General features: G+C 42.1%; 1 protein-coding gene across 7 annotated transcripts in view; it reads right to left on the bottom strand.

Moving 5' to 3' along the window:
• The window catches only part of NOL4 (nucleolar protein 4), a 155,993-nt gene that overhangs the window by 96,126 nt on the left and 45,796 nt on the right, over positions 1-14,071 (bottom strand). For all 7 annotated transcript variants that reach the window (XM_054394682.1, XM_054394684.1, XM_054394685.1 and 4 more), the window contains one exon: positions 11,532-11,664. In XM_054394682.1, the coding sequence (XP_054250657.1) occupies positions 11,532-11,664 (133 nt within the window). The remainder of the gene's footprint in view (positions 1-11,531; positions 11,665-14,071) is intronic.

Raw genomic sequence — 14,071 nt, 5'->3', positions numbered from 1 at the left:
AACTTCATTTAACTGAGCTCTCTGCAGCTAAGCACATAAGTGCCTCTACCTTAGGGTAAAGTAGCAAACTCAGTGGAAATGGAGTAGGTTTGATCCCCCTTCCCTATGTGTTTGAATTTGTTCTGAAATGGAACAAGAAGTGTCAGCCACTGCCATTTGAGAGCTAATAAGAAAAATCTCTGCGTTCGAGGCACCTTCTGAGCTCAGCTGATGCTGAGGAGACTCCAGCTCAAGGTAGACCCTGCAGCAGACTGAAGATCTGGAATCAGAGTAACTGATGAAACTATCCACTGCTGATTCTCCTGCCAATATCCCCCATGTGTTGCAGAGTTCATTGGTCCTTTTCAACCATAGAAAACTTGTTTGGGCTAAAGACACACACGTGCAGTACCTGAGACTCCAACACCAGCTTGAACTTGGAACCTGGGTTCAAACTTAAACATCACAGACATTAAACAAGGACTTTAAAGGGTTCACTGATGGCCATGTTCAAAGCAATGAAAGGAGCTCTCCGGTGTTTTGTGGTTTTGCCAAAGCTTGCCTGCACAGGATCTATATAGATAAGAACCAGGTCATGATCCCAAATCTTAAAGCAAGGTCTCTCCACTCTACTGTGAAAACATTAGCATCTCATAGCTTCCCTATGGCTTCTTAGGTAACCACCGACAGCAGAGACCTTACCAGAGAGAAAGCTTCTGGGCTACCCTCACAGCTATCCTCTCTTTTCCTGCACCAATGTGTCACTAAAAGCACTCATCACATTTCAGGACAAGCTGAGCTGCAGCACATAAAGAAAAGGCTCCTACTTCAAGTACCTTTGGCCAATCCATATGTTCTATTCATTCTCATAATCTGGTATGTTTAGGGAATCTAATTGAAAGTAGTAAAGACTACTTCACAAGATGTAGGTGGACCTTAAAATACCCTCCAGATTTCTGGCTTAGTGTAAAAGCTGCTCCTCCTCAATGGCAAAGGACTGGATTTGTTGAAAGAACGAAAAAACAAACCAGCTTCTATATATAGTCAGTGCTGAATCAGTATCAACATCCAGGAAAACAACAAATACAAATCATTTTTAGGGTTCAGGGCCAAGCCCCATCCTTCCATGCCAAAAGCTGGTCACATTTTATTAAAGAATAGTGCAGATTTAACTTAAAGTGGATTTTGTTCCACTAACTCTACAGCTCCTTCCCACTAGAGCCTGTAGTTGCCCAAAAGCCTCCGTCACCTCTGTTCACTTTCATGGGAGGAGTATGAAAGTAATGTCCTCCCTCTTCTTTACCCAGTCACCAGAGTTACTGGACACGTTACTTACAGCCATCAATAAATTCCAGCATCACTAAATTGGAAACTCAATTTATGAAACCACATCTTCTGGACTATTTTGTTTTCTTTATTTCACAGCCTGCAAGTTATGTTCTGGCCTTCAGTCATATTGCTGCCAATTTCTGATACCTCCAGCCTCTAAATAATATATATTGCTGTGACTCAAGGCAACAGACATTCTTCTGCTGTCAAAGACCCATCCTTGCTTCATTTCCTTAGCTCCAGTGGCCTTCTGATTTAGCTAGGAAGACGGGAGAGTAACCTTTCTGAGCTCTGCTATTCCTGCTACTAGCTCTAACCATTCTGGATTAATGATGCTGGGAGGCACTGGAAAAGGCTGGCACTTTTACAGATGGGTACGTTCAGCAGAGATGGCAATATTCCCCCCAGTGCTCCCAACTGAAAGTGCTCCCTTTAGTGTTACTACTCAGAACAACAAAGCTACAGAATCAGACCTTCAACTTAATGCACAGGCAAACACCCTCAGACTGCTTTGCAAAAGTTACTCCACATGCAGAGGGTGGGTGGGAGAGGTGACAGCGTCTCTTCTGGAACACAGACAACATAATATGGCATGTCACTTATGCCACCTTTCTGACTCACTGGTGCTCCAAAACAGATTTTGTAGCACCGAAATCAGGCAGGAGTTTACCTGAAGAAGAGAATGTATAGTAGGGGGACATCAGCATGTGTTCTTCATTACCACTGCCTAATAAAGTTAAGATTATATTCTTTATACTTACAGTGATGAACTGACACCTATCATCCAGCACAGAAATCAATAGTGCAGACAGAAAATAATAGCTCTTCTTAAACAAGGTCAGAACCTCATTTGCTATGAACCAGTGCAGACTCAACAAGAATATGATGCAAGTCATCTAAATTTGCCTGCTCTGACATTTTCCTTTCACGCAGTGGCAAGTAACACTCTTTTAAACAGCTGTTTGTGGAGTAGATGAGAACTTGCAAACCTTCACCAAGAGCAGCACCTTCAAAGGCACAAATAGCAGAAGAGTGCTCTCTCTCTCTCCTGTTAACTCTGCAGGAGTTAGAGGTCTAACTACAATTTATGCCTCTGCCAAACCCCTCAATACTGTGTCCCTTCCTGTCTGACAGACAACGCTTTGCAACACTGGTTTTTTCCTGTTAAAACTTTCTCTTCTCATACTGAGAATTCAAGCCAGGAATGAGCATGAAGATAGTTTACCTTTTTATTTGCTCTACTCCAGGTCATTCTCATGGGAGTACGTTCCCATCAGCCACCAACACCTCTTCCTTTGCTACCATTCTCCTCTGATACGACATAGCTTCAGCTGGCAAATCACTGAATATGGAGGTTTGAGACTTCAGTATTTCAGACCTCCTCAGACTGAGAACTAAGGATTATTAAGACAACTGTTTTTCTCTTGCCAAACTCCCCACACACACACAAAAAGTCTGAGTGTTCTTCCCCAATAACTACATGTACCTGTGGGGAAAAAAAATTTCTTACCCCAATGCAAAAGCGGTTCACTCCACAATCCATGTTTTTCATGTTTTTCTCTCAGTATCTTGATGCTTAAATGATATCAGGGGGGAAAAAAGCCCTTTAACAATACAGGCAGATAAAAGAAAGGTGGCAGAAGCTATGCTAGGGAACATGGAGGACAAGGAGGTGATTTGAGACAGTCAGCATGGCTTCACCAGGGAAGTTCTGCTGACCAATCTCGTAGCTTTCTATGATTGAGTGACAACATGAATGAAAAAGGAAGGAGATGTCATCTATCTGGACTTCTGCAAGGCAGAAGCAGGCCCAGAGGAGGTCCAGGAAAATTATCAGAGTGATGGAACACTTCTCCTATGGAGAATGGTTGAGAGTTGGCCTCGTTCAGGCTGGAGAAGAGAAGGCTTCAGGGAGAGCTTATCGTGGCCTCTCAGTACTTAAAGGAGGCTTCTAAGAAGTGGGCACAGACTTTTTAAACACAGCCTGTAGCAACAGGACCACAGGTAATGGTTTCAAACAGAAAAGAGTTAATTCAGAACCAGGTATAAGGGAGACACTTTTTTACAGCAAGGACAGTGAAACTCTGGGACAGTGGCCCAGAGAGGTGATAGATGTCACATCCCTGGAAACATTCCAGGTCAGGTGGACGAGGCTTTGAGCAACCTAATCTAGTTGAATATGTCCCTGCTCATTGCAGGTGGGTTGGATGAGATGACATTTAGAGGTTCCTTCCAACACAAACCAATCCTGCTCTGCCTGGATTTAGCCTTCAGAAAGAATAACCTCTTCTAAAAATTCAGGCCCATGGTATTTCTGTACTCAGAGATGATCTCTAATTAGAGCACAAGAAAATATATCATCTGCTTAATAACAGAGTCCATTGCCACAAAGCTCTGCCTCTCTTTAGTGATTACTTCAGCTAACTTAGATAACTATAGAAGGAGATATATATACATAAGAGAAATAGAGATTCATAAATATGGTTATGAAACATACAAACAGAAAATCTATTCTTAGCAATACATACTTCTGTGTACACTTGAATTAGCTTTGTACTTTGTACTGCTCCATATTGTGGAATGAACTATACAACCAGGCCAACACACAACTCAGTGCTAACTTTATTTTTAATCAATGCTGCTGGAAAAATAACTTTGGCAAGCTGGCAAGCTCAATTTCTGCTACTCTCTCAGCAGCCTTCCTAACCCTCTACTCTCTGGATTTCTGTTCCCATTTGTGTGTACAGCCAGATACAAATGGCAAGGCATCCCACCACTGACTCATGTAGGAAAGCAGAGCAAGTAAAATCTTCCTGCCTTAAAGGGTGCTGAAGGGGAATGAGTTTCACTTCCAGCAGAAATAATGGAGGAGTCAGGAGAGTGGTTTTCTCCTCATTTTTTTGATTCAGGTTGGAAGTGTAGCTAATTGCAGTACTCCCAAGAGGCACTCAGACAGCATGGGAGACTAGATTGCTTCCTGACCCACAAGACAGGAATTTCTTTAAAGAAACTCATTATTATTCAGAGAAGTTTACTCTTCAGGGCAGGAACAGTTTAAAAAACAAATAGTTATTTCCCTTCTATCTGTATACAAAGAAAAACACCCAGCTATTGGTACAGCTAACATCTGCTCTCTCTATCATACATGAGTACTTGATGGTTGGTTAGGTTTGGGGTCTTCCTAGCCAGGCTGTTCACACCCAGGTGTTAGCCAGCTCACCTGTCACACATGGGCCTTGTGTAACTTCAGCTAAGCAGCACTGGGCTTCTGGTTTATTACAGTGTGCTAGTTTGGAGGGCTACATGCCTGATTTGGGACATTCCAGTTGTAGTCCTCCATAAAGCCACATCACAGCATCCTCTTCTACTGACACAGGCTCATACTAAGCATCTGCAAATGCTGCTTAAAAAACCTTAAAAAAAGGTTAAAAAAAAAAAAACTTAAAAAAATTAAAAAAGGTTAAAAAAAAAAAAAGGTTTAAAAAAAAAAGGTTAAAAAAAAACTTAAAAAAGGCCTCCTTAAAAAACAAAAAAGCCATAGATAGAACAGAACTGCCCCACAGACTACCAACTGCTCCTTCACAGCTTTTTTCAGAGTGGGTGTAAGTAGCTACTAAAGGCTGTCTCTCTGGCTTCAGCAACCAGCACTGGTCAGTAGAGAAACTGCTTGAGCCTCCCACATTTCCCAGCAAGCTGTTAACCAGCCACCAAGTGCTAAATAAACTTGTAAGAGTGCTGGGCTGTATTTTAATGTGTTGATGTTAAATGTGATCATTCTTGTAGCTGGCTCCAGTCAACCTGCAAACCATCACTTTTATTCTGTCTCACAACAACCAGGCTATCAGCATTCATGAATACTTGGAGGACACCACTGGAGCTCAGCCTATCCTTAAACTTTCAGAATTATTATATCACCTCTTCCACACTGTGGCAGAGAGAGCACATCCCTCTGCCTTAAAATTACAAATATGGTTACCATTTGACAACACAAAATCAGTTACTTCAAAACATCATAGATCTCAAGGAAATATCTATCACCACTTCCTATATGTTAAATATTACAAAAGTCTAGAACGCTGAAAAAGCAGCACTCTCTTTTTGTAATCAAAGCATTTGCATTGGATTAAAAAAAAATACTCCTAATTTTAAACACTCAGTATTACAAATATTTTATCAAAGAAGCACTTTAAAGAAAATTCCATTAAAAAAAAAAAAGTCTGTCACAAGACAGCCCAATGTCTCCAGGGAATTTTCTGTTCAGAAAAAAAAAAAATAAAAACTGATAGCTTTCTTAATTAATAGGTAAGACAGGGGAGAATTAATTTTCTTTAATTTAATTTTCTTTAAATCACATTGTTCTACGTTCCTTTTACTGAAATAAAAATGCTCTATTCTATTATTCTATGTTAAATGTAACAGGGGGAAAAAGTGGAGTCCATGTCTATCATCCATTTTAACAGTACTGGTGAAAAAACTCTACCTGTAGTGTAAAGAAGGGGATCAAATTAAACCAAGCAACCTGTGCACATAGTCCCTGCTAAAGGCAATGGGTACATACAAAAAGAGAAACTGGGTGAAGTGTCTGTACTGGAGAGCAAAACTAAACACCAGAACAGACCTCCTTAATTTTGATGTTACAGAGAAATGGGAGAAGAAAGCCTGAGAGATGCTAAGAGAAGGGAAAGTACAAAGAAAATCAATCGGAACCAAACCGGTGCTTTCATAAATCCCACTAAGCTTTGTTACAAAGGTTTGCATACTGAATTAAAAAGCAAATTGACTCCCTTCAGTCCCTGTGTGAGGAAGGGATAGCTTGGTTGCTCCGTATTACTGGCAAAGTGCTATATCCTTTGAGAAAAGACCTGTACAAATCTCAGACCTGTTTGGAAGGTGCAAAAGGATAGAGGTCTGAGGCCAGCCTTCTACACAGGGGTAGGCTTCACTTACCACTAGACTGCTGATGTGAAAAAGAATGGCTGTGAGTAGAGTGAATGGTCTGCAAGCTTTTCAGCATTACTTGTGAATAGATAATTCTAATTTCTCAGCTATTATTGGCTGCAAGTATTCCCTGATGTAATTATGGAGTAATAGCTGAGAACTTGATTGCAACCAACAGTTAGTAGTTTGTTGCTAACAAGGCAAACATGACAAACAATTTGGAGGCAATTATTGTCATTACAAGCCACACTCAATTGTTCAAGGCAAGCATAATGGAAAGTGACAGTTGTGCAGCTGGGAGGGTGGTGGGGAGCAGGATTGTTCTCTGGTTGCAACAGACCAGTCAGACTGTAGCAGAGTCTGCTCAATGCATAATTCATGTTTAATAATATTTTAGTCTCTAAAGCAAATTACAGTATAAGATAAAAAACAAACAAAGACATGTGGAAGAAAAGAACACAAGGAGAGAAGAGACAGAAGAAAAATGGAGCAGGGGGAAGACATTCAGCACAGCCAACTCACAAGATGCTTGCAACTCTCAAATGAAAACACAGTAACTCCACATATTAAAAGAGTCAGTTATAGAAGTAATCCCCTTGCTACACTTCAGTGAGAGGGGTGCTGGTGTCCAAATCCTGGTTTGAGACCCTTATCTAATTAGGCAAGTCCACTGAGTTAGTGAAGTTCTGATAGCTCCTTCCATTAATCAGGAGGGAGGAGAGAGTGCTCTCCAAGGAGAGACACTGATGCTCTATTCTTGCCAAATTTGAGCTGTACAGAGAGTCAAAGGAAGATTTTCAACCCACAATAGAAGTGCCTCATGTATTAGCTCAGTATTCATGACAATCACATACCAGCTGCCTTGTCAGCAGCCCAGTACATTAAAATACTTGATTTGCTGAAAATTCAACCCAGCTTTCCTTAATGATGTTAAGGATTGGAAGTTTCTAATGCAGCTGCACAAACACTGCAAGCTTTTGCCCAGACTCAGTACAATACAATATCACTGACATCATAACACTGCTCAAGTGTCATTACAGTGCCACTCATACTGCCTTTTGCACTAATAGGGGATCATCTCTAAAGAAGTCATTAAAACACCAATGAAATTAGATTTCCACAAATCTCTGGCCTTCTGCTCTTGTTTTCACCATTTTCTTCCTCTTTCTTTAATGTCTTGGTATATTAGACCAAAGCAAACGTGGTAGGCCAAATCACCCCAGGTGTAGCTCCACTCAAGCAAAATAATGCTAGTAACTATATGCCAGGCTCTCAGGTCCACTTTAGCTCTGCTTAGGTGAGGATGACATTAATTTTCTCTGACAGAGCATCATAACTAACTCCCTATCTGAAGAAACCTCTGTGCTTTTGACATTCAAGTTAACACTTCAGTGCAGCCCATGGACTTACTGAGAAAGGTGCATATGTAGTCTGCTGTCTTTTGCTTTATTCAGTAATGAATTTGGTGCTTGCAAAAGGTGGCAGATGGACAGCTGCAGACACAGAAGACCTTTGCTTACCCTGAGAATAGATTGCTGTGCAGCCAGAGCAGAAGCCTTCCTCATTCTCTCTTGCTAGTTTGTCTCAGTCCTTGTTATCAGGACAGGATTGTTGTCTTCATTCAGTCTCTGCTGTAATTTCCAGAACAGGGCAAAGGTAAAAACTGTTCACAGAGGTGGGCTTTCCCCTTCAGGGAAATTACAGCAAGATCACAAAGGACAATGCACAAAGTGCTATATTGCTAGCATGGCCTGGATGTTACTGTGATCCTCTCTTCTTTTCCACTGCCAAAAGACAGGCAGGTATCTCAGAGCTCTGTCAGAAGACTAGCATTTATTGTTTCATCCTTAGTCATAAGAAATGAGATTGTTGCCCAAAACGTTGCAAGTTTCACTGGCTTAAGCAAGACTGGAAGGTCTGAATATTCCACAAAATGCAGTCAGCTTTCCTGGCCCCAGTTCAAATGTAAGTTTAAATGGTCTGCAAACCTTGTCTGCTGTGGTCTGAAACAAGGGCAAAAAGGTTTGATCCAGCAGTACCAGAATCCCTAAAGCATTATGAGGAGGAAAAGGAATTAGAGAGAGCAGCTCTCAAGTGGGAACTTTGCCTGCAGATGAGTGGCACACAGGGCTGGCTCCAAAGAACCAGCTCAGGGCAAGGGAGCTGCAGCATGTATAGGGAAGCAAGAAAAGAGGGTCAAGCAAGGGGAGCGAGTGCAAAACAGAAAGGAACACACCACCAATTTAAAGCCCTGTTATCCAGCTGGCTGCTAGAGAAAGCAGCTCTGAGACACTGGCAACCAGATAGCCCTACCCCATTCCCAGCTGGGGAATGAACCAATTGCAAATTAAAGCTGCTTTCCTTTTCTAGCTCTGCAGGGAAGAGCAGCAGCTCTTTCCCAACTCCTCCCCCATCGTTGCAACAGCCCTGCAGGTGCTCAGGATGCTATTTTCAGCCATTCAGCAGCAGGTGGGACTCAAGGCCTGGTTATTTAGAAGGGTACAAAGGCTAACTTAAAGTGGGAACTGTCCTTCCTGGTACTGTGGCAACTTCAGTGCTATGGGTACAATTCACCAACTTTCACCAGTTTTCATTTCTTCCTGAAGTCCTTGTTGCTTTTCAACTTACTATGCTTTACAGAAGGAATCTCATGAAGACTGAGTATGTTTGTGGAGCCCAGGACTTTGCTTGCAGTAGATGGGTGCTGGTACTGCACAAAACACATAACTTTCATACCTTCTAGGTCCCCTACTTCTCAGCATTTTTCCTACCTACCATGACATTTCTGTGTGGAGAAATCTATTGCTTTCAGATGATGCTCTCTCAGATTTGCCTTTATTCTATGCAGATTCAAACAACCTAAGCATGAGAAACAGAACACAGAGTACTGGACTGGATGACACTGAGAAAGTTCAGATCAATTTTTCTAGTATGAGCTCTGCAATGGAGTCCCAAATCCAAATACCCATCTAAATACAACACAGATAAAGGGAAGAGAGTGTGAAAGTATCTTGTTCCTTTTATGTAGAGCATCCTACTATGATGAACTGAAATGGAAGAGAAGTCTCTATCTCTACCTGAGTGGTGTGGCCCAACTCACTATTGCATTCCTCTAGGACACATGGACTCTGTTGAGTCTAAATCAGTTGAAATCCATAGCATAAAACCATTAGATGTCCCAAAACATTCTCATGCCACCTCACATGGAAAGCCAGGTAAGGAAAGTGACAGAACACATCATCTTCAGCTACATTGGAGCTGTCACTAACCCACCCCAGGCAGCACTTTTCCTAATGATTGCCATTACCAAATCGCTCTCCCAGTGAGGGCATGCTTGGAGCAGCAGAAGACCTGTGCTGTTCTCTTCCACCACTGACACCATTCCCAACCACGTGTGCATAGGTAACCTTGCACAGCAGCAAGCCTTCACCTGCCAGAACGCAGCAAAGACGTTTCAGATATGCCAAATGTCTTCATCTTTAGAGTCATTGTGGTGGCTGACATAAACTCCCATGGACATACAGAAATGTTTGAGGGAAGGGGGCAGGAATCAATTTAGACACACACAAATTTATGCTTTGGTAATGATTTTGGAGGTGGGGGACTATAATTGACTATTATATTTGTAACTATTATATTTGTAACATGTGAAGCATGTGATGGCAAAACAGATTGTACTGCTGAGTTTATTTAATTTCCCTTTTGTCTTTCCTCCTTCCTGTTCTCACTTCCATCCCTCTATCCCTGTGTTCATTATTTTCTTCCAATCTTTTTCCTGCCCTCTTCTATCATTTTTCTTACTATCCCTCCCCCCCACACACACCCTCCTTCCCATTTCTAATGTTTTACAGTTCATCCTTCAGCCTCTTCTCCCATATCTGAAAAAGCAGTGTTGCTATAACTAGCCACACTCAAGTTTGCTACCTGACAACAGATAGCACAGGAAAGCCATGAAGCAGGAAAAGCTGCTATTTCAAATCTCTCTATCAGTAGATACTTCAGTCAGAAGATGCAGCAAAAAATAGGATTGCCTTAGGAAGGTGAGCAAATACCATCTGGAAAGAAGGGAAGGGAAGCCGAGAGATTTAAAGAAATTCTTTACAGTCACACTACCTGCAGTTCAAAGACCACACTGCATTTATTTCCCATACATTTTAAACAGCAAGTGACAGATCTGCAGCATTTTATCATTCATACTTATGTTCTAATATGATTAGATGTGGCACATGAATCTGGTTGAGGCAGGGATTAAGACATGTATGACAGGCATTTCTTCATGGGTTAATGTATTGAGCTGTAATTTTTATTTCATATACATGCACACAATTACTGTTAAGAAATACTCTCTATATGACAGACAAACTGAGTATAAAGGTAAGCAAAACCCCCTCTCTAAACCACAGGTTTTGCACTGAAAGCCAGATACCTAAAAATGACACCTTCCAAAGTATCCCTGAAAACTGTATTAGCCCTGAGAAGTCAGCCTTCAGCAGGAAAGTGAACTGGCTTTCCTTACATCCTGTGCATCAGAACTGCTCCTTTAGTGACCATACACAGACAGAAATTAAGCCAAAAGCTGCACAAGTTTTGTGATAGCTTCAGCAACTGCCACCGTCTGTAGTGGACAGGTTCTTTGTGAGCTCCCTAAGGAGTAAGTTCATTCCAAATCAGGTTCATCTAACTTCTGTCACAAGGTCTGAAATCAAAGAGTACACATCTATGCATCTTCTATGCCAAGTAAAACTTCCATTCCTTTCACCAACAAATTAGCTTTGTGTTACAACTAACTTAGAAATAATTAACACTAAAATCTACAATGCCACTCATTCTATTTGCTCTTCTTCTTCTTCTTTGTTTCCATGTCAGAGTCTGTCTTTCTCATCCTTCTTTTGAGCACAACATCCCACTTCCTAGCTTTCAAATAACCATACATCTGTCACACTCCTCTCTCTCATTTCAACTAGAAACACAACTTTGTCAGCCTTCCAGGTTGATTCAGAAAGGGTTGAATTTCATTTCCTTTCATGCCTGTGTATGGTCACACTATCATACATACAGTAAAATAATACTTAATATATAGTGGTCTAAGCACTCACCTGTTGCCTAAGCAACAAATAAATTAACCTGCAACTTCATCCTCTTCATGCTGAGACATAGGGAACATATTTCAAATTACCCAATGAAACACACTATGAAGAAAAGGACACAGCAGGTACTAAATGAAGGCACAGAAAGTGAAAGAGACAAGGCACTACCACATGGTCTGTATGAAATGAGAGCCTTACCATCCTGCTGGCCTTGGAGGTTCTGGGGACTTTGCATTCTCTCCTCCAGATTGGAGCTGAGGTCAGAGTTTACAGCTGACATCCTAGTGGAGTCACTCATATCAAACTCATCACTTTCTATAGAGCTTTCATCCTGCAAACAGAAAATTCCAGGGATGTGTCAGAAAACATCACACACTGTTCACATTGTATGTGCACTTCACTCATACCTGTTTGTTTCATTCACACCTGGTGTGGAGTGCAATCATGCTAAATCTTTGTTTAAGCAAACAAGCAAACAAGCAGAGCACATAAAGAAGAGCAAGGGAAACAGTGTTTATGTGCTATGACAATCTGACAGATGCAATTTGTTCAACTGAGGATACTCCATTACTGCACTCTCCTGTTTCCATAGTATCTGGCTGAAGAGGGCTAGTAACCAGAGACCCCATAACAAGTCCTTGCTATTCAAATTGGGTTGAGGAGAGCTCTCTACCTTCCCTGCCTGCATTCTCTACCTTTCCCAAACAAGGTCAGTAACTCTGTCATGACCACTCACAGTAAGATATTTCCAAATGGCAACTTGACCTAATACGAATCCACAACCAAATTCCCTTGGCATGATGTCACCCTTCCACTGCCACTGTGTTTAAAGAAGCATCAATGAAAATTTTGAAGCTTGTAGAAGTTCTGAACGTGTTCAAATGACAGTCAGTGGTAAACCAAAGCAATATAATCACATGAAAAATCACATTTATTCTACCTTCCACATCTTGAATGTGATTTATCCATCAAGTCTAATCACAGAGCATCTACTAGGGATGATAGCAGAAGGCAAAAAGTGAATGTCCCACTCAAATATTTTGTCTCCATTTATAAAAGGAAAGAACTTCTAGACCTAGTCCAGCAAATGTTCCAATATATGTTTACTCCACTCGTTTCAGTCCCACTGAAGTTCTTGTGCCCACTCAGAAATCAACAACTAAGCATCCTCAAGTCTTGCTCTGTGAGCTGCTGAGGCAACAAATAAACCTAAGGTGATATATTCTCAGTAACAACTTTACTGAGATTAATTACTCCTGTTATGAAGAAAAGCATTGTAAAGAAAACAGAGGAAAAGAGGGCAAACAATTTTGTATCACGTGAATATCAGTTTGAAATACTTTTCAAATTAATATAATAATTGTTTTATATTTTATCAAAACCAGAACTGACAGGATTCTGACTTGGGCTTGGGTTGCTCACCAGAATTGACCTAGAAAAAGAGCAAGCTTTACCGTATGACTTGCTCTGTACTTGTGAACTGGTTTCTACAGATACTAATACAGAATCACAGAATCACAGAATCAATAAGGTTGGAAAAGACCTCAAGGATCATCAAAGTCCAACCTGTCACCCAAGACCTCAGGACCACTAAACCATGGCACCAAGTGCCACGTCCAATCCCCTCTTGAACACCTCCAGGGATGGAGACTCCACCACCTCCCTGGGCAGCACATTCCAATGGCCAACCACTCTCTCTGTGAAGAACTTTCTCCTCACCTCCAGCCTAAACCTCCCCTGGCACAGCTTGAGACTGTGTCCTCTTGTTCTGCTGCTGGTTGCCTGGGAGAAGAGACCAACCCCCTCCTGGCTACAACCTCCCTTCAGGTAGTTGTAGACAGCAATGAGGTCACCCCTGAGCCTCCTCTTCTCCGGGCTAAACAGTCCCAGCTCCCTCAGCCTCTCCTCATTGGGCTTGTGTTCGAGGCCTCTCCCCTGCCTCCTTGCCCTTCTCTGGACACATTCAAGTCTCTCAATGTCCTTCTTAAATTGGGGGGCCCAGAACTGGACACAGGACTGGAGGTGCAGCCTAACCAGTGCTGAGTGCAGGGGCACAATGACTTCCCTGCTCCTGCTGGCCACACTATCCACACACAGCTACTTTCTTTCTGAATGCTTGGCCCTTAAATCAGTTCCGCTCTTTGGTCTCAGTGATGTCTCCAGGTTGTGTGGGAGTGCTTCTCTTTTTTCAGAAGACCAGCTCCCTGCAGCCATGACTCTTGTTCAGCTGGGCTGAAGTACTGCTAGATGTCATGCAAAGTGAGAGTGGGCCAAAACACAGGACGGTGCTGGTCTGCACTGTTACACCAGGACAATGACAAATGAACACACCCTGTTCTCAGAGTTTTGTATAAAACTGAATGGAAGAGTGAGGGCTTCTCTAGCAGGCACCTGTCTGACTTGCCCAGATAAGGTGGAAGCATCCCAGCTGCAGCAGAACTGCCCACACACCAGAACTGTGGTCCCCTTCTGCCAAGCTGGCTCTGAGATTTAGGGAAAAAGCACACTCCTTGTTCAAAGATCATAACACAAACTCTTCAGACCTTCTGGAAAGCTGTGCCTCTGTTAAGACACAGTGATACTCCTCAGTGAATCCTGCAGGAACCAGCAAGAAGCAGCTTACATTTACCAGTTCTGGGGGCTGGGCTACCAGAAAGGGATATCTGGCTGCCCAACACTTGCACAGGTATAAGCCAACACACATGGGCAGCCTGTGTTTCCCTACAGCACTCTGGAGG

This window comes from Indicator indicator, chromosome 31, assembly GCF_027791375.1.
Source record: "Indicator indicator isolate 239-I01 chromosome 31, UM_Iind_1.1, whole genome shotgun sequence".
NCBI classification, from domain to species: domain Eukaryota; kingdom Metazoa; phylum Chordata; class Aves; order Piciformes; family Indicatoridae; genus Indicator; species Indicator indicator.
Note: the sequence above shows the minus strand (reverse complement) of the source record. Positions and strands in the feature narration are given on the sequence as shown.